We start from the raw sequence: 21,425 nt of genomic DNA, 5'->3' as shown, positions 1-21,425 counted from the left end.
TTAAACGTTAACGGTTAAAAGTTCAGTTATATGTTGGGTTATTATCAGTATATAATGAAGTCATAGGTACTTAAAAAATTCGAATATTTTATATTTATAAATTTGAATTTTGATAATGAGTAAATAAAGAGAAGACAATTTTACTATATAAATGAAAAAAAGAAATTCCTTCATAATTCTTTAATTTTTAGTAACTGTATGTAGAAAAAACCTTTGTTGCTTTTTCATAAATATTTCTTCCATATGTTTTTAATTCTTTATATTTTGTAAAATTTAATTCTGCAATAATAAGGTGAATTCATTGTAAGATTATACGTATTTTATTATAGATTTTTAATGACTTAAGGAGAAGGATACAGTTACCATTTTTTATTATGTATAGATAAATTAAAATATTATTCTAATTCTGTCCAAAATCTAAAGGTAAGTAGAATTGGTATCCGAAGTTCCATGAGAACCAACTGATCGTACTATATGAGGATAAGGAATACGAAAACCTTCGAATATTGCGTTTCCCTTTCTCACGTCAAATGATTGACTCGACATATTCGCCCCACACGAAAAATATGAATTTGATGCAGGTCTACAAAATAAAAGGAATTTTCCAGTTATATATCTTTTTTAGAATTTGAAGTTATAAAATAGTTTGAAATTTTTAATTTTGGACTTGTATCCATATACCGCATTTTTGAACTTCTGTTGTTGCCAGATTTTATTGGTGTAGATACATCACTTAAAGAGTTTAAAGTTCTATTTTGCATCTCGAAAGACATTAATTTCTTTTTCTGTTCAGTATTTTCCATTTTCAATTTAATATATTTATCTCTCACCATTTTCATGTTTTGAGTTAGGCTATAGTAGTGGGACTTCAATGTTTCGTATTTTTTGTCCTTGAGAATTTGATTAAAAACATATGTTTCTTTCAATTCAACATACAAAAGTTAGGAAAAAGAAAAAAAGAAAAAGAAAGTAAGAAACACACGATTTCATGAAAGCGTTGTATCATAATTTTCATTTGATTATTCTGAAAACCACATATTTTGTGTAATGATTCCAATGATTCATTCAATGGAGCAAAGAAATTCTCTACTTTCGACAATGATGGTTGTTGTAACTCGACAGAAAAAATATCAATCTGCTGACATTGAGGACACTGTTTTTCAGCTAAATTATGAAAGAGAAAACAGATTTATTCTTATATACAATATGAGCATATACTTATAGCATGAGTAATATTTATCATTTTATGCTGTTTATTATTGCCTTGTTGTATGCATCCATTACAATATATGTGACCGCATTGTGTCAAGCAAAATGGTTTTTTTCCTCTATGTGGTGTGGCAAAACACTTGTTACATATAAACATATCCATTTCTGTTAAAAAGAACAAACAACGTTTATACTTTACTTTCGAATAAAATTCACAATTTAAATTATCTATGGTGTGTTGGTAATCTTATTTTGTGCTGAATCAGTAAAATTAGCACATGTGGCGGGAAATTCAAATATCTCAATAAATTAAAAAGATGAATTACACAAAGAAAATTCGTATTTTAAGATTACGTTGTATTTCCTCTATAATTAATATTATTGGATTTTATTTTTGAACAAATTTTACTTTGTAACTCTCATAAAAATACATTTTCTTCAATTCTTGTGGAACGCGCGTACCTGATCTGCGAACGTGGCGAATATGGTTTGCAAACGTAGCCAGCGAATTTTGATTTTTGTCTCAATTTCTCCTTCAAATGTCGCACTGTATTGCACCTCGGAAAACCGTTATTAAACAATTACCGTTTGTTAATCGTATTGGGGTATCGACTAGAATTTGTCAACCCTTATTTGTTATAAATTATGACAAGCAATGGTATATTTTTCAAGTTTTTCTACAATAGAAGATACATAATAAGGGCTCAGAAGGCTTGGGTTGGAAAGCAATATTGTTGCCTCTAAACCCTTGCGTATTAAAAAGGTTGGAAAGACGATAAGTCGACAGAAGGGTATAGAAGAACAAACTTCATTTTATTACATGAAAATGTATAACGTTCTGTCAATTGGAATATTATATGAAAATTATGTTATTTAATTTCCATAGCAAATTATATTCACATCGTTGAATCCAAGGCAAACGCTTGATACATGTGTGTATGGTAGGTAAGTATCAATTGTCAGTATCTAATTATAATAAAATAGTATAAAAGTGTTATAATTTTCCTCGTTGATATATTTACGTCATGTATAGATGATTTCATTTGTTATCCGTTTTATTATCAGAAGTCTTATTGTTCTAATATGCATTAACATTATCTTAACGCTTAAATTCGATAACCTGAGTATATTTCTTCGTGATAAATATTGTACGACAGATTGATAATTATTCATTCACACAAAATACATATACCAAAATTAGGATATTTTGAATTGAACATTACTAACAATACGTCTCAATATGCACTTAAAAATTGCACTTCACTCTATAAAATGACGTACCAACAATTTTTTTCTAATTCAATCGTTAAAACATTGTATGAAATCCTGTATATATAGATTATTAAAAAATCAACAACAAATACGTCTTTAGCCTTCGCGTAAAGATTTTATCGATTTTAAGTACAATTCTCTTATATTTTATAAAACATAACGAATTTACTTGTTACGTAATGTTATTCATATAAAATTGTCTAATTAATTATGGAGAGGCAATTATGTTGGCGAGTTGTTGTCAACAGAGATAATACTGTTGGTATTCATAATGGTGGAAGCCATACTCTCCAATATATCACTTGTCATTATTAAAATATGTATACTAATAAATTATTGTACTTCCAATATTTAATGATTTGTCCATGATCATGCATCGCATAGTTAACATGCGAGTATGGCCTGACTAGTTTAAATTGATTCCATGCATTGATTTTAAACATATCAATGCGAATATATTAACGTTCGTATTGGGAGAATTTTATGCGTACCTATCGAAAAAGAAAAAAGAGGAAATGAATATTATACATCACAAACTCGAAAATTGAATTGCATAGCAGTAAAATTACATGTACGTAGTATTATCTAATATTATGTAAATGAAGTTTACAAACATTTAGTCCTTTCTCTTGGCATCCGCTTTCTCATCTTTAGCTTGGCCTCGTCCCAACAATTTGGCTAACCAATCGCAAATTCCTCCGAGGAACAACGCAGAGAATAGATTTTCGAAAGGTACGAACGGATCATGAATTCCAAGCAAAATGGACGATAGCTGAAATAATATTAATAACAATTAGCACTTAGTAACAAACAAGATTAGCAAAGATTAGCTTTCATTTAAGAAGGAGTACAAAATTCCTGTTACCTTGAAATACACGAAGAAAATAACGATACCAAAGTAAACTAACGCATGAGGAGCCGAGATGAGATCAGTCTTTTTATCAAGGACGAAAATAATGGATGCAACCATTGATGCTTTCGTAGGGCTAAAAAGTAAAATACTACTGTGTTACTCATTTCAGTTTTAATCTATAAAAAAATAGAAAGAAGATGTAAATGTACAAGCTAGGTTGCATAAATTCCATAGCAGTTGGAGTCCATACTCCTCGTATGAGGCGTTCAAAAAGTTTTGTAAAACCTGCACCATTTCCTAAAATAAATTAAATAAATTAATTTTGTATTTCAATACACTTTTGCTTTTATTTTTCAGATATTAAAAGTTACCTTTGAGTGTTCCAATTAACACCATGATAAGATATGCATTTGGGTAAAGTTTTCCTGCATGAGATACTCCATCATATACCTTTTTACACCTGTAAGTTATGGCAAAATAATATAAACATAACAGAATAAGGTAAAAAACAAATATCTGCTTATTATTATGTACTCACCTATATATTTCCTTCATAGTAGCACATACTATCTTTACTGGTAAAAACTTGGCAATTTTATATCCAATATCAAATGGTGTATAAAATATCATATACCTGTGCAATAATTAAATAATAATATACCTTACTAAATGTTATGGGAGATGTCATATTATCGGTTTTGTAAACAATTGTGTTTTTTTTGTACTTGTACCTTGCACTTACACTTTGACACAAAGTGCAAGTGCAACAAAGACACAATTGATCTGAAGCTTGGAATCTAGCTTGAAGCTATGGAAAGATATTCATTAAAGAATTCATTAAATTATTAATAGAGATTTATAGTTTTTAATTTAATGATACTGACCAAACAATAGTCGCTACTACCACTTGTGGTGTATTTTTCAAAGGTGCAATAATCGGCTCTCCTAAAAGACCATTGCATAGCATACCACTTGCAAACACTACCAACATTGTTGAAAGCCAACATGAAAGAGGGTGTTTCCGAGAAAACGCTTGAGCACCTATTCAATAGAATTGTGATAGTATGAAGTTATGAAAAATAATGGAAGTTACAGTTGAAGCAGTCTGATAAATTAGAGGTACAACATTTTTGAAAGATTTTTAAATATTTATTAATTACTAACATATAAAGAAACATTTAATTTAGAAAGACACATCCAAGATGTGATAAATTTCCTGTTTTCTAATACACCATGAAATATCAAAGGGGCACGTTCTTTCAAGTAGGTCACTTGGAATCCTTACAAGTATATTATATTACATGTATTCGCACAGATATAATGCTAGTCTACTATAAACATGAAAATAATGTTTTTTGGTATATTTTTAACACTTTGATAAGTATAAAATTAAATTACATGAAAGTTTATTTAAAACAATACGAAAATAGTTAAGAAATACATTTCACAATAAAATTTATTTTTCATATGATTTTAGATATCATAACTACTACCAAGGAATATAAAAGGTACAGAAATTCTTTGAATCATTGTTCAAAGATTGCTGCTTCATGGTTCATTGCATAAGAAAGTCATTGATACAAAAAGTTTTACTGTTATATCTGGGAACATTCTTACACAATAAGCTTTCATATATTTGGGAAATATTTACAATACAATTATTTATTTTCCATATTTATTTATAATAAGTTATTTGCATAACTTTAAGAAACACAAAAAATTATAAGAAATTAGAAATATAAGAATTGAGGCCAAAGGTTTGAAAAAACTTGGCGTGCCCACAAGGGTATATACTGAAATAGATTAGCTAGGTAAATTCAGTGAATGTCATAAAATAGGATTATTCTAATTATGCCACATACCATGTGAGAATAATTTTTTCTCTCTTTGAACATTTTTCATACATTTGTTTTGGACAATATTATTAAAAGAGGAAGTTGTATTAATGTTCTTATTCTATTTTTATAATATTAATAATATCAAATATGTTTAGTAACAAAATTGTATTTTTAAACTTACAGAAAGATAATAAGACTTTATTTTAACACTTAGAATAAAATAATCCAATTGTTATGAATAAAAAAAAATCTCTTAGCTTAAGTATTATTAAATGAGATTAAGAGAGAGCTAATTTATTAATAATAAAATAAGTAAAAAACAATATAATAAATAAAGCGGGAAGTGAGTTAAGCAAGAATAACGAAGAAAAATGGTTGGGAGCGAAACACAATCTTAGAAATGGTATAAGCTGGTTCTGAGCAGATTAAATTTAGAATTGGTCGGGTAGGCTTGGGCTTACCGGATCCCAAATCTTCTCTGACGTGTAAAGCACAGAGTACGCTGTGTGCGATATCAAAGTATGGGAACATTTTCAATTTAATGACCTGATTGGCCATGTCCAGGAATGCTTCGGGATCCATTTTCAATTGATTTTGCAGCCGCTTCAGAGATAAACTTTTCGTTCACGTAAAACTGTGTCTATCGGCGTTCAACAATCCTCGAGTTTGAAACAAAGTCACAAGCGCCCGCGAATGACGCTAGCTATGCGCCGTCTGCTAGACTTGGTCGTCTGCTAGACTTGATCGTCTGCTAGTTATGGAATCGGTCCCTACCATTAGAACCTTATCGTCGAACTAACAAATTTCATGGCCTCTTTAAAACTCCTTCCTACAGATGGCAGTAAACGATTGCATTTGTATCTATTTTTTTTTATCATGTCTGGCTTTTGAATGAATTTTAATCCTTCATAATGGTTGGGTTAAATACGTGACACATTAAATACAACTTCAGATTTAGACTCTCACACGTTTAAGTGAAACATTTTGAGAAATTTCATTAAAATATTTTCAGATATTCAATTTAATCTCTTGTTAATTTTTTTTACTATTTTTCATGTTTATATTCTTAAAGATATCTACTTATCAAATCTTATACTTCAGTTATGAATGTGGACTATACAAGAGTAATAATCTAGATATAATAAAATATAGATATATTGAATGATAAAGTCAAATATATAAACACATATTTTTTAATATCTACTGAAATATAATTTTTATTTCTAACATATAGACTCGAAGGATACAACAAAATTAAAATTACAAAATTAGATGTTCTAAAAAATTATAGAAATTTCCTATTTTTTTACTGTATTTAAAAGTTACAAAATGCAGTAACAAAAATTGGTATTTAACGAGAGCTACTAAATTTTTAAACGAATTTTATGTATAGCGACAATTTTCAGTTTAAATGTATAACAGCTCCAACAATTTTTATAAATTATCAAATTTAAATAAATTATCGCAATCTATGTCATGTTTTTATCTTCCTTGTGTAGACAAAATTCGTACCTTTCGCCTTTTTCTGATTTAGCTATATTTATATTCAGTGAAAAACAATGAATGCTTTTAAAATCTGGTTATGTTAACCAATTTCATTAATTCCTTCTTCTTTTTTATATATATACATATCTGTCCGAGTATTTATGTTTTACGAAGCATTTTAAAGATATACGCTACGTGAAAGTATTCCATATATGTATGTACAAAAGCGTAGAATAATGAACAAAGCATGACAGCAGTTCATGGAAGAGTCTGCATCATCTACGAATCGAAGAGATTCTTGTAAATATACAATGTTGTAGTAGCGGCAGAGTCAATTCTTTCCAAAACAACAAACGTACTGTATTAATTTGCAATCGGAAATTAGCCGAGCATATTAGCCTTAGTAAGACGATTTTTGCATTTCTCACACACACACACACACACACGCGACACGCGCGCGCGCGCACACACACATACGTTCTTTGTTTCGAAAGTTTTTGTATAATTATGTAACATTGCAATTTTCTTTTTACATAACTGAGTAATAGAGAGAGTAAAAGTTGTGCACGCGATGGAGATACAGCATCTTTCATTCATAAAAATGTAATACTCCGCTACTTTATTTGAGTGTTTTATTGCTCTTTGGGACGTCCTTTCTAGATTTAGAATTTTATCATGATAGATAGATACTCTGTTTTCGCTAACTTTTCCGCAATGCTATATTCAGATATATATAGGCCCGATACTCGTGTTAGCAAGTATCGAGTAACCTACCTAACGAGCACTTACACAAATCTTTATACAAAAAATATGATATGGCTATCTAATCGCAGTGGCACATGAATACGTGTGGCTGTAACGTATATAAAAAATATGTTTTAACGGGGATTAAATTGGCTGATAACAATGGTCCACGATAGACCAACGTGGAATTATGAAAAAACGGACCTGAAGTAACTGACGAGTTGCGACGTTTTAATCAGAAATACAGGCACAACGATAGGTAGGGATGATTCTTATTTCAGTACTGCATTTATTATAATAATTTTGCATGTAAAATCGTAACAGTAATATTGTTATTTAAAATTGTTACGAAGAATACGATTATCACGTTTGATTGAAGTAATAAAAAGAAACATTAATAAAATTCTGCATGTTTTCTGTTTGTTTCATACGAAATATTAAAAGACATCAGAAATTTTATTTGTACTAGACGCACTTCGTTATTTGGTCAATGCGTCGAACGGAGTTAAACGAAGTCGTCGAGCACCGTAGCCTTTTGTCTCTGATCAAATTTTAATTCAAAGGTTTAATTATTTTTCTAAGTGCCTTAAACACAGACAATGGTAAGATTATCTTTGTTCCTTTTGATCAGTATGTTTTTCATTTTCTTCTTGGCACTGATAATGTTACCTTTCAGAGAGACGGAGTGAGATTGCGTCAACATGTCTCTAAAAGAACTACTAGTGATGTGGTATACCAGGATAAGGTTTCTTCAAAAAAGAAAGAAGTACTGCCAAATGAAACTCAACATTTACTCTTTCTGTTTACCTTCTATCTTTTCGTATCCATTATCATTATCACGTTTGAGAAGAAATTACCTGAGCCATTAATGACAGATAAAGAAGGTCTATATCCAGGAAGATTTATAGCAGAAAGAGCACATAATCATCTTCTAAATATCACATATATTGGGCCACGAATTGTTGGAAGTTACGAGAACGAAGTATTAGCAATTAAATATTTAACAAACATTATCAATAATATAGTCAAAGATGCCAATGAGAACCATAAGATTCTAGTCAATGTAACCAAGCATAGTGGAGCTTTTCCTTTAAAATTTCTGGATGGAATGACTAATGTATACAGAAATGTACAAAATGTCATTGTTAAGATTGGTCCTCATAGACCTACCAAGAGCAGTTTATTAATAAATTGCCATTTTGATACCTTCCCAGAAAGTCCTGGTAATAATTAATGGAAACACCCATGCACATTTAACTTAATGATTATTAATGATTAAATGTTAATATAGCTTTCTATTTTAGGTGGTTCTGACGATGGAGCTGGTTGTGCTGTGATGTTAGAAATTTTACGTGTGATTTCTCATAGTCCAAAGTTGCTTAAGCATAATGTTATATTTTTGTTTAATGGTGCTGAAGAGAACTTATTACAGGTACATTAATTGTGTCTAATATTGATAACACATTAAATTTATTTTATTTTTTGAAAGGTACTAATTGCTTAAATTATACAGGCTTCTCATGGCTTTATAACGCAACACCCTTGGGCTAAGGAGGTCAGAGCTTTTATAAATTTAGAAGCTTGTGGCGCAGGCGGTCGTGAATTATTATTTCAGGCTGGACCTGATAGCTCCTGGATGCTTCAGGTACTGTTGAATAATGAGTTAACCCATTTTTATTATTATAGATATTATAATGTATGTTTATTTCTTTTGTAGATATATGCTAAATCTGTTCCTTATCCCTATGCATCATCCTTAGCTCAAGAAATATTTGAAAGTGGTATTGTACCTGGAGATACTGATTTTCGAATATTCAGGGACTTTGGAAACGTTTCTGGTATTTATTCTACACTATCTATTTTAATATTATACGTTTGCTTTTCGAAAGAATAACATTTTTAAAAATTCCTAGGTCTTGATTTTGCTTGGGCAACCAATGGCTATGTATACCATACTAAGTTTGATAATATTCATCAAATACCATTGGGGTCTTTACAAAGGACTGGAGATAATATACTTGCTTTATTACAAGGGATAGTATTAGATAATTATTTATCCGAGGTACCACCTCAAGATCACACAGGAAATCCTGTGTTCTTTGACTTTTTAGGTACATTTGTAGTCAGATGGCCACAGTATGCGTCAAGTACAATTAATATTATCAGTATAGTTGCCGGTATATATTCAATATATCTAAACATGCAAAATGCTCGGCGAGGTATCTATATCATATTAAATTAAATTTATTACTATAGAATAAAAAATATAATTAAATGTTTTTATTTTTATTTAGATGTAAAAAAATCAGTATATTTAAAGCATTTACTATTATGTACCGGAGCAATAATCGTTTCATGGTTAGTATCTATACTTTCATGTACATTAATCGCCCTCATTCTTACTAAACTTGGGAAAGTTATGAGTTGGTATGCAAGGCCAGCATGGTTGTTTTTCTTATATGTGGTCCCAACTATCTTTGTGTCAATGACGTTTTTCTTATTTATTGGGTCTCGTCAAAAGAAGGCAAGTTTATACAACAATGCTTTACTGTATAAATCGTTAACTGATATTTTGACTTGATATTTTATAGGAAGTTAAATCTGCGTGGATCTTATATCAAATATACTGTGATTCGTATTCTATAATATGGATGTCTGTTCTCTTCTATTGTGTTATATTGGAGATACGATCTGGTTTTATACCATTACATTGGGTTGCATTCCCTACTCTTGGAAATATACTTCGATGTAATTTCTTTAATAAGTGGAGAGGTATAATCTTAATATTGTGGAGCAATAATATGATGAAATTAAATATATTAATTTAATTGGTTTTACATGTAGGTTGGAAATGGCTGTTTTATTATTTAATGACAATGTGTCTACCTTATATACAATCGTTCTACTTAGTAATTGGAGCTCTTTATCTTTTTATACCCATAATGGGACGATCTGGTAGCAGTATAAATTCAGAAGTTGTTATGGCTAATATGTTATGCATTCTCTTTTCCTTATTACTCAGTTTCACGGTAAATTATTGAAATTATTATTAAAACAAAAGTGTTAGGAAAGATCTGTAAGGACATAATTTAATAACTAATATTTTGTGTTTAGTTGCCATTTGTACTTTTAATAAAAAATGCAGAGAGAATCCTGAGTGTGTTAATGGGAATATTTTTAATAACTATAGGTGTATTAATTTTGACTCCACTTGGTTTTCCTTATAGTGGTGATTTGTCATCATTGGCACCAGAACGATTTATGATTGCGGTATTGAATGAAATTTTTGCAATTCTGTTACTTGGAAAGTAATAGTATAATATTAAATAAATATTCAATTTATAGCACACACAAAGACAATATTATGACGTAAATGGTAATTTGCGGTACACTGGAACCGGATATTGGATAGCAGATTTAGACATGAATAGTCCACATAGTGTGGAAAGTATGGTACCTGAAATAGGTGCTGTTACATCAACAATAAAAGATTGTGAAAAAGAATTATATTGTGGCCTACCGTATTTTATGCCTGTTACAACATTTTTATGGTACTTGTTCAATATTAAATTTTTAAGGTTTTTAACACATTGAAAAATTAAATTAAATACATGTTTAATATAAAAATTTTTACAGGAAAACAAGCTGGATTCCAGGTCCTGCACCATTGATTAATGTACCAACAAAACTTGAACTCATTTCAAAGTCGATAAAACAGAATATTGTCAGTTTTACATTCAATGTCACAGGTAATTTCTTTGTAATTATATAAATTATTAAATAATAATTAAACATTTAATTCGAAATCTATTTTCAGGTCCTGATCATATAAGTATAATTTTATCTCCATATAAAGGTGTTCATTTAGGAAAATGGTCTATTTTGGAAGGGAAGCCGTTAGAAGGACCTAAATGGAATGATAGAGAAACATACTTTATCTATTATTCTTGTGCGTCCGATTGTGTTCCTTTCACATTTTCTCTTGAATTGAATGTATGTAGAACATAAAATGTAGAGAACATAGTATGTAGAACATACTTATGATATCTACTTTACTAACGACGTTTACAATATATATGTATTTTTTATATAGGTAAACAGTATGCCCAAAACTCCATGTTTATCAATAGCATTAGGTGGCCACTTTTTACATGGTGAACACCAAACATCTTTAAGATTTAAACGATTCTTGGCACAATTTCCATCTTGGACGGTCGTCACTCCATGGACAGCTACGTATACTTCTTGGCAATTTTAATATCACATAGGACTGGTTGTTCTACTGCACATCTCCATCGAATGCAATTTTGTGAAAACAGCTAAAAACAGCCTAGCGGAAATGGCACTGTACTACGTTGTATAGTTTTAGATATGTTTAAAAGATATATAATACCTAACAATGCAAATTATAAGCTTAAGGAATAGAGTAATCCTACATTATACATGCTAATTTCTTGCAGTTGCAATATAAGAAAATACATCGATCAATATTTAGGGAGAAAAAGCAAACGAAAAAGAATGTTGAAGAATAGAACTTTTTTCATTCTATTTATATAAATTTTTTACTAGTACATTATCAGATCGTCAGAAGGAATTTTCGAAGTAGATCTAAGATAAGGTAGAATGATACGAGGATTTGAAACATTTCGATTTCCTTAATTGTAGTATTCGTAGGATATTATAATAGCATATCAACCATTTGCCTTAGAATCACAGCTATATTTAATTTTTAAATGCTAAAAAAATAACAACCTTAATCTGTAAAAACAGATAGTGGACCGAAAGAGATAGAAATATCGCGAAGCTATCGCCATATGATGATTATCTTTTTATTGCGATCTTCAGGTTAAAAATATTGTTGATTAAAACCACATGACCACATGCATTTTACGATCCTGTGTGAACAGTTTAGAAGCACAAATGCAATAATCTGCTTTATTATATATACACCGTACTAAGATATTTTTAGATTTTATTTAATGTACATTTAATCTATAACATTTTGACTTTCCCACCATCGAATTTTATAGTATTACATATGTCTTTATATATTAATTTTTTTGATGTCTTGTTGAGACATTTGTGTTATTGTAAATGTTTGTAATGAGAAGTATATCGAACTTACTCGATGGAAAATTAGGTATATTTGTTAGGATTTAACTATGTGATTTATTAATGGGTTGTAGTTAAGTTGCAGTTTTGGAGGAGAGACAATTCTTTTTATCATTTTGTTCATGTTCCTTTACATTTGGCGTTGAAAAGAAGTTGAATTTATTTTAATTGTTATTATGTTTTATTATTAATGTATAATAATTTGTTTTTGTATCATTAACAAATGTATGCAACAGTTGCTACAAGACATATAAATTAATTCAATTCACGTAGGATATCAAGCAGTAAACAGTTCAAAAGATTAAAACGTATATTTAATTAAGAAATATTTATTGAATTACACACGTTCAAGTTTAATTCTAAGAAAATTATGCCAATATTAGTAGCCAACCACGCATAGACGGAAGTAAGGTCAAAGTATTAATAGAAGTTAATACGAGAAACTTCAATATAATGATAGTACTTTTACACCAATTTAAAAGAGAAACATTAAAGTGCATGTACGTTTAGCTTGTTATAAAAACATTAGAAGATTTAATTTTTTACAAACTAACGTTTGACAATCTTGAATTCGATTTTAATACACATACATTAATTAAAAATTTTCTCAGACAATTGGAATGTTCCAAATTTTATTCCCATATTTCTTTTTATATTCTTTGTGATATTTCTTATGATTGACTGAATATTTAAAAAAGGTATATATAGCGTATAATTTTCGTTACTTTAAGTAATCTTATATAATTATGTAACTTTTATTGCACAAATTATTGTCAATGATTCTACTTAACAGTATCGCACAATATTAAGCACATATGTATATATAATTTTGTTACGAGAATTTATTCAGTTTACTGAGATTTTTATTATTTGAAGTATTTGCAATATTTAGGTAATTGGTTTTATTTGGTTGTCGTTGAAATAACGCAACTGGTTTGTTGTCTATTATTTCTTACTAGTCTCTGTTGTTCCCAGCTTTTTGGTTTATACCTTTTCATGGATTTATGCGTTTAAATATTCACATATTCTTACTTCTTTTTAATGTTCACCTTATAATCTTATATACGCGTTACTATTGTTATTTAGCGTTTCTCGATAAACGACTAAAGTTTAACACAAGAAAACAATAAAAGTGTTGACAATTAGATTCTCATGTTTATTACTTTCTCCCCGTTGCAACTAGATGTTACTGATACATTTATTAAATTATAATAATATCGAAATAAACTCGTGATATTTATTGAATTTATCAGATAAAACACGAATTGTCTAATTGTATAATTAGTAAGGAAATTTACAACGATAACGGGAAATTTCTCGTAACTGTTAGGTCATAATATTATGGAGTTAAGTGCCTATCGTTACCACTGTCCATTGATCGATCGTATCAATTTCCTGTTTCCGTGATCAACGATTACGTATGCCACCCAGGTGAATTCCATTATCTGAATGGAATCACGCATTTGACACACATTTAATTTCAAAGTTCCTCAATGTTTCAAATTCTACTCAAAATTGTTGAACTTTTAAAATTTCAAATATCTGCATGTTTAGATGGATCAATTTTTAAATTTACAAATATAAAAAATTTTTAACATTTCAATTTTTAGAATTTTTTAATCTTCAAACTTGCGATTGAATTTCCTTCTTTATTCTAAGAAATTTAGCGCGCTTCTCCACTAAGGAAATCCGCACCTACGTGCAAATTCTAATCCGTACCCAAAAATATTTATCCTTAACGTATAAACCATCTTTTACGTTCAATTAAAAAACTATTTCAACAATTCTCTCGTACTCCCATCTACGATAAAATTCAAACCAACATGCCAATTTTCCCTTTTACAAATTCCTAACTTTCCAAAAAATCAAACATAAAAAAATAACTAATCCAATTCTAAGCAATTTTAACACCCTATATACAACATCACCTTACCCTACATTAAATCACAATCAACGACATAAACGACCCTGAACTCTACCAAAGACCCAGCGACCTTGAAATCCTGCCACCTCCCAAAAACTTCTCCAAATTCTCAATTCTTCCCTTCTCTCGTTTTATCTTCCTTCTTTCCTCTTTCTCTGGTGGTTTCGTAAGAAACGTGTCAATATTGACGCACCGGCATCCTGTAAGACGAGACCGATTTCCTGGTCGAGGCGACACTGATCTGCAAACGGGTCGTGGTGTTCGACTCGCGAGCCACGAACCGTGAAAACGGCTCGATAATCGCGACGAGGTTCGTTGATTCGTCGCAACGTGTTACGAGCTACCTGTTACACTCGGCGATAAAATGCGGTTCAAAAGAAAGAAGAAAAGAAAAAAGGAAAAGAACGAAGGAAAAAGAGAAGAGTTATCAGTCACGGTTTTGCGATAAGCAAAAGAGCGCGATATATTGTTCAGATAAAAAGTCTCGTCGGTGCTCGTAGCTGGTCGAAACAATGCTTTTTTCCTTCGTTCGTTGCGTCGCGCTCGTGAATCGTGGTTATTTTAATGGTAATTGTCGGTTCCGCTCGTTTTCCCATCGATTCCACGGAATGTACCAACCGATCTCGCGGGTATCGCGAATTACGAACGAGATCTATCCAAAGTGCGAGACGTTTAACGGATCTTCCAATTGACCAAGGAGCAAGGTGAAATCGGTATTTTAAAGGGACTTTTTTCCGCGAGGAGCATGGCTGGGAGCAACCTTTATTGGAAGAATGGAACTTTTGGAATTATTTGTAGAAATGGAGGTAAGGTCCGAGTTGCTTACTTCCTTTTCATCGATTTTAGTTGCTCGATTAGTAAATCGTGGCTTTTGGTTTATTTATTTTGAAAGTGTAAAGAAAGTAGAACTCGTGGAATTATTTATAAAAGGGTAGGTAAAGTTTGAGATTAGTTCTTTACTTTTTTATCGTACCTCTCTGGACATTAGACTGCGGATTTATATTCCTTTATGTGAAATTGAATGTGCAAAAATGTTGCATAAAGATGCTCGTTATAATATTCATAGCGTAAAACAGATCTCTATTTAGGTACCACTTCGTCCATAATCTTCATAAGAATGTAAGGTCTTTAGTCCATTAGTCACTTCTTGCGCATTTAGAGACAAAAATGTTGCAGTTAAACGCTCAAATTATGTAACAGATGGACATTCAACGACTGGAATAGTATTTATATGGTAGATTGTGGTTTGGTTATTTTGAGCGCAATATTAGTAGCTGTGTGATAGTAAGACAGTTTTGATGAACTTAAAGATGCTGCTGATAATTGTATCGAGAGCTTGCAAATTAAAGTATCGTTGATTATGAGTTGCTTGTAAAACAGTTAGGTAGAGAAGCTGCCAGGTGAAACTCGTTATCGTCTCCCTCTTAACTGGGGTTAATTGTTATCGTTAATGATCGGTATGCGTGACATAAATTATACTAAATATTCCACGTGCATTCGTTGCACATTTATACGCATATTTGTAAAATTTTTGAAAAAGAAGCATTCGATTATGTGTAACAAATAAATACAAGTTGGACCGGAATATTCACCTGTTCCTTTAGCGAAAGGAAAAGGAAGATTAAGAAAGTTCAAATGTTGAACCATAATTCTTTGATGTTTCCGTGGTTTATAAAGTTAAAAATGTAAAAATTTCGTACCATAATGGAGTCGTCAAAATAAATTTCGTCACGATTTTTCCTGCAGAACCTCCGATTGAACTGTGCCTGTTTGTTCTTCAATTAGCAAGCGACTGTTGGATTTTTTAGCTTCAGAGCAGGTCGACAGACTTCCTCATTTGCACGGCCTACTTCCTTCGAGATTCCTTCTTCGTTATGCCTTTCGCTTCTTTCTTTATCTAGTCACGAGGGTGTTTCTCGAGATTTTGCCGATCACATGGTCGGTTAGTAGCATATCTTTCGAAATTTGTCATATTTTCTACCATCAATCTCCAGCGTCTCAAATCTCCAATATTCATAAACAAGCGTCGTCGTTCACTTATTCTATAACAATCATAAAATGTTTAACTGTAAAAATATACGTACATAAAATGTAAAAAGTTAAACAACCCAAACCAATGCGTTCCTTTTTTTATTTTTTTACAATGAGATAAAGTAGCACAAATGATGGTCCAACATTTAAAATATAGGATAATGGAACATAATCATAAATCGTTTCCTTGTTCGTTCACGGTAGTTTATATTTCCGCCAGTCGAGTTTTCTAAGAGGACAAAATTAGGCATCCGAATTATCCAGAACCGGATGGAAGGTATATACGCAGGCTCGTGCATACGTGCGTTCCTTTTGCTCCTTCGTGTAAGTACACGACGTTCTATGGTCTTATATATGCATCCCCGCGTACGTGATTCGCTTACTGATTAATTATTCTTCTCTTGGTTTTTTCTCCCTTCTCTACTGCCACCTTCGTCACGTAAATACCGTGACGAAGGAAGAACAGAAGAGAAACCTCGATGGGCCACGAATCACCGAACCCTACGATGACTTTCTTCGTAAACTTTCCTCCTTCTGTCTACTCATCTTTCGCATTTTTCCTTCCTTCTTTTGTTTTCGTAATTTTTGACTTTCCGTTTTTCTCTGTCGGAATTTCTATTTTAGAATTCATGAATGTCGTTAGTGAAAGCTTTTAGCAATTCATTAATGTTAGGTGTTATTGGTTTTTTTATAATAAGAGTTTGCTTATGTTTTCATAATTTTGGTTTAATGTTTTCTCCAATTGAAATTTTCATTTTACAATCGAGATATATATTATTGATAGAACTTTCCTGTTAACTCCCTCGTTTCTTACTTAATTTTTGTTATCATTATCTATTTAGCAGGATTTCAGGTTTGATATATAGATGGAGAAAAGATTGTTTCGTTTGAATCCATAAGGGATTAATTCAACTAGGATGGTTTCTGATGGAATTTGAACAATCAGAAGAGAATAACAAAATAAGATAAAAAATAGAACATGTAACTAATGTAACGTAATAATACATAGTATGAAGAAATAAAAGAACAGCTCAAAAATCTCAAATACTGATTATCAATAATCTTTTGAAATTGCACTCGACGTTATATCATATCTATATTGAATGAAAATTGACACTTTTTGTTAACTATTAATTCCATGATTATCAAAATTAGTCAATTCTAATTATGATTTTTCAGTCATCGTCTAGTTAACAAGTTAAACGATTAAAGTCAAGCAACGGCAAAGAGATTCGCGATTGAAAACGACGACATCGTTCCATCCAATTGTATACTCTAGCACGCGTTCACCTGTGCACGTTGGCACAAGTATACAACGCGGAGTATGATGTCACCGATACGAGCTTGGTATTTGGTACAGGAGAACGCGTGATTCGCATGAAAAGCTCGATACGCGAAGCGGCGGCTCTCCGTCGAACGATTTGGTCAGTCGGTTCTTCGCCATATCCGGTCACCGCGCTGGCACACGCGCGTCGTCGCCCGCTACCAAGAACCGGAAGTCACGGAGAGGCCCGAGGGATACTCCGCTCGTGATCAAGCCTGCTAACCCGTGGAACGCTTTTTATAGTTCTTCTGAGGACATTTTCATCCTTCTTAAGGGCACCTTACGCTTGCTTTTCGGGCACACTTCCGGTTGGTCACGCGGAACTTCAATTTCAGTAGCTATTCTTCCGTTCGAACGAATCTTTGTAATTTCGTAAGTTGTGTTATTTTTTGTCGGATGTTTGTTTAAAGATACACTATTGTTTAGAATGTTTGATGCGGTTTTTCAAAGACGAAGTGAAGCGAAGAGTATAGAATTTTTATTTTAATTCGATGTGGAGGAATTTAGATTTTAATAATTGAAAAATCGTGATGGTTGGATTGCTTATTAAAACTGAGTGTGAATTTTGATATATTTATATTAGAAAGAAGGAGGAGAAATCAAAAGGTGTAGAAATGTGTAGAATGTATATGAAATATGCAAAATACCAAGAGTATAACACTCGTTATGATATTTACGAAAGAAAAAATTCTCTACATAAATTCCGGTTTAATTGTATTCATAAAAATATAAATATGCATAAATATCCGCAATCCATTAATAAAAATCTTATTAATATTGAATATACATTGCGTCTCGTCATCATAAAACCACCAGCTAAAATTCGTATTAATTCTAATTTGTAGAAATTGTAATTTCTTACTTTCTTTGAGTGCATTAATAGTTTATCTGTCACAAGTGAATCTTAAATCTCATCGTAGGTTTCCATCATCTTGGTATCATGAATCTTCCTCTCCAAATCAGAGCAACTGATGACGACTCTACCGGTGCAACAATTCGCAGCTTGCCTCCTAGAAAAGATTTTCATTAACGTCTTGTCGACCGGAAGATGGTGACTCGTCAATACCAGCGATAGGGACGATCGGTAAGAACAGAAGACGGAGAGGAGGAAGACACGAATCGCACAATCGGTTCCTGACCAATGGAACAAGAAGAACGGGGAAGCTTCACCCCCTCTCGACTTTGGTCGTTCGACGTCGTCTTCGAAGTCGCGACGCCCACGCTATCAGTTATTTGGCGAGTCTCCAGCCTCGTGCAGGTGTCTTTTTCGAATAACGCGTCGACTGTACTTTCTACTGCTCATCCTCTTCATGGACTATCCAGGAGGGATAAAATCAAGATCACACCTGAAGAAAAAAAACACAATTACGGAGAATATTGTATTTTCCTTGTTTGGGAATTGGTCTTCTTGGTTATTTTGTTAAGGTAAGACTATTTTTGGTAAGTTTTGATGATTTTTAGCTTGATTTTGTTTGGTTTCAATTCTATGCTATAAGGAAGAATGTGAGTTTGTGGACATTGTGTTAGGACATTGGAGAAGATATACTTTTTGCTTGAGATTGTTTCTGGTTAAATTAATTAATTAAATAGTATCTTAGATTTTTTTAGGACAGAATTGGAGTTTGCTGGATATTATTGTAGAAGATGAAAGAAGATATACTTCATGTTCGTGATTATTAATTTTGTAGATTGTTCTTAGTTATATTAATTAATAGTTTATAGTTAATAAAATGATAAGTAAATAATTAGTAATTGGAGAAAATATACTTTACATTTAAGATTATTTTTAGCAAATATTTAGTAGAACGTTAATTTAAAGCTGAAACATAATATGTAGAGGCATACAAAATATCAAAGTACAGCATTCGTAATAATCAGTAAGTTTTCTTTCTTAAATCTTGTTCATAAAAGCATGCAGCGTTTAGTAATCTACACACACACACACACACATACACACAGAGTTAAGATTTTCATATTTTCTAATCTTTTATTATATATTTGATAATATATAATTTAATCTTTATTAATTTTTTATTAGAATATTGAAATTTTAAAGTAATTATGGAAAAAAGAAAGAGGTCACTCACAATCAAATTCCTTAGATATTATAGTGTTCTGTGACTGAGTGTTCTGTTTAAATCTTTGTATTCAACGAGAAGAATGTATCCACAATATTAACTGGGCGCCTCGAAGGCAAGATGTCGGCATAGCTGATGTTTTTCAAAATTCGGCTGTGTCACATCCAGCCAGCCGAACGTCCAGACACCAACGCAAATTTCAACCATCGGGAGGATTAAGAAATCATCGTGTCTTCACTCCTAATTTTAACAACAACCATTTAATAAATCTCAAATGACAACTAAACACATAAAAATACATGGGAAAAATCTTTAAAAATATCTAGAAAATTTCTATTGAAGATTTAGAAATATTGAAGATTTGAAAAAATAGTTGAAAGTATTTAAAAGATATGACATCACTGAGAATTTTATAAAATTCATCTTTAAAAACGTTGTACTATATTTTTATCTAATTAATTATTCTTAATTTTAAATATGCTCTAAAAAGTATATATTAGTTATTTTAAGCTTTAAATTATACTTTAATCTTTCTTATACCAATTAAATAAAAGTAGCATGCGTTCTATTGACCTGGTAATAAAGTATATTTCTGGTAATAAGCATAGAAAGAGTTGAGATTCATTTATCGAGGTCAATGGATGTCGAGAGTGAATCAAATTAACGATATAAATTTTGATAAATTTGCAGCGAAGTCATATGCAATCCACGTAGATTGTTTTTGACCGAACTTCTACCGGATGCGATGCCGTCTCCAATGGAAAGCGTTGTAACGTGCTGTGCACGCTAATTAATGCGTTAGAAGGACTATTCTTTCGACGTGTCGAACCTGAAGTGTTCAGTAAAACCCTAAACGAAAGGATACTTAAAAAAAATCAAGAGAAAGGAAATACCTCTCAAGGTTTGTTTTTCCATCGCCACGAGGCTATAAATTGTTTTACGTTCTCTTGTTTTTAACTGAAACAAAGATAATTATTTTATTATTACTTCAGTATTTTTGGTTATTTTTTGTAGTTATTATTTATAGTGATTCTAACAACAAATTTGTAGATTATTAGGGCTTATCACCAAACGAAGATTAGAGGCTAATTAAACAGCAATTGAAATCATTACTTTCCCAACTGAAAAAAAATAATTATAATTGTAATAAAAATTTCTGTCAACTTTATCAGTTTCATATAAGTTGTATAAAATATATAAAAACTAAATTAAATAAGGATGTAATTCTTCATAATTATAGCAAGAATATAAGAAATGCAATATTTTCTAATTAAGTTGCAAATTAAATTATTTGAAAATGAACTTTGTTAATTTTATAAATTACAATCTATTAAAATTAATCGATAATTGCTTAAATTAGGCATTATTTTAAAATCACAGTTAATAAACATAGTTAATACGCATTTTACAAATTGATAATATTGCGTAGTTTAAACAATAAAGTAAATAAAAAAATACTTGCGAATTGCGTAAATAATAAGTGTATGCAAAACAGAGCTGATCTGACACAATAAATTTAATTGCAATAAATTGTGCATCAAATGCACTTTTTCTG

At 31.1% G+C, this 21,425-nt stretch overlaps 3 protein-coding genes and 2 long non-coding RNA genes across 8 annotated transcripts; 2 read left to right on the top strand and 3 right to left on the bottom strand.

The window, feature by feature from the left end:
- Positions 1-298: 298 nt before the first annotated feature.
- Positions 299-1,651, bottom strand: LOC138187547 (RING finger protein narya). The gene is made up of 4 exons (XM_069128468.1): positions 1,264-1,651; positions 983-1,164; positions 682-890; positions 299-583 (listed from the first exon to the last, which is right to left on the bottom strand). Exons 1-4 carry the CDS (start codon positions 1,370-1,372, stop codon positions 418-420), a joined length of 666 nt encoding a protein of 221 aa, XP_068984569.1. The 5' UTR covers positions 1,373-1,651; the 3' UTR covers positions 299-417.
- Positions 1,652-2,001: 350 nt separating this feature from the next.
- On the bottom strand, positions 2,002-5,767 carry LOC138187542 (trimeric intracellular cation channel type 1B.1). Its single transcript, XM_069128465.1, has 8 exons — positions 5,634-5,767; positions 4,219-4,375; positions 3,873-3,968; positions 3,706-3,794; positions 3,544-3,631; positions 3,347-3,467; positions 3,096-3,253; positions 2,002-2,972 (listed from the first exon to the last, which is right to left on the bottom strand). Exons 1-7 carry the CDS (start codon positions 5,752-5,754, stop codon positions 3,098-3,100), a joined length of 828 nt encoding a protein of 275 aa, XP_068984566.1. The 5' UTR covers positions 5,755-5,767; the 3' UTR covers positions 2,002-2,972; positions 3,096-3,097.
- On the top strand, positions 2,913-5,637 carry LOC138187544 (uncharacterized). The gene is made up of 4 exons (XR_011175197.1): positions 2,913-3,052; positions 3,136-3,474; positions 3,692-3,796; positions 4,812-5,637. It is a non-coding gene; the product is annotated as an uncharacterized LOC138187544 (long non-coding RNA).
- Positions 5,768-7,126: 1,359 nt separating the features above from the next.
- Positions 7,127-11,839, top strand: LOC138187537 (endoplasmic reticulum metallopeptidase 1). 3 transcript variants are annotated; one of them, XM_069128453.1, is made up of 15 exons: positions 7,127-7,660; positions 7,871-8,003; positions 8,078-8,624; positions 8,706-8,833; positions 8,915-9,046; positions 9,119-9,239; positions 9,315-9,620; positions 9,696-9,925; positions 9,993-10,173; positions 10,246-10,430; positions 10,516-10,671; positions 10,747-10,952; positions 11,038-11,150; positions 11,219-11,394; positions 11,495-11,839. In XM_069128453.1, exons 2-15 carry the CDS (start codon positions 8,001-8,003, stop codon positions 11,657-11,659), a joined length of 2,649 nt encoding a protein of 882 aa, XP_068984554.1. In that variant the 5' UTR covers positions 7,127-7,660; positions 7,871-8,000; the 3' UTR covers positions 11,660-11,839. The 3 variants fall into 3 exon arrangements, with proteins under 3 accessions (XP_068984554.1, XP_068984553.1, XP_068984555.1); XM_069128452.1 differs by having other exon boundaries at positions 7,846-8,003; XM_069128454.1 differs by having other exon boundaries at positions 7,846-8,003; positions 9,696-9,929; positions 9,997-10,173.
- A 1,900-nt stretch (positions 11,840-13,739) lies between these two features.
- Positions 13,740-21,407, bottom strand: LOC138187545 (uncharacterized). Of its 2 annotated transcripts, none has more exons than XR_011175199.1 (5): positions 20,764-21,407; positions 19,880-20,110; positions 18,859-19,138; positions 18,655-18,802; positions 13,740-16,479 (listed from the first exon to the last, which is right to left on the bottom strand). It is a non-coding gene; the product is annotated as an uncharacterized LOC138187545 (long non-coding RNA). The 2 variants fall into 2 exon arrangements; XR_011175198.1 differs by lacking the exon at positions 13,740-16,479 and adding an exon at positions 16,651-17,083.
- Positions 21,408-21,425: the final 18 nt, after the last annotated feature.

Source organism: Bombus flavifrons, chromosome 15, assembly GCF_040668555.2.
Source record: "Bombus flavifrons isolate JBK064 chromosome 15, iyBomFlav1_principal, whole genome shotgun sequence".
In the NCBI taxonomy this organism is placed as follows: Eukaryota; Metazoa; Arthropoda; class Insecta; order Hymenoptera; family Apidae; genus Bombus; species Bombus flavifrons.
This window is presented reverse-complemented; position numbering and strand designations above follow the sequence as displayed.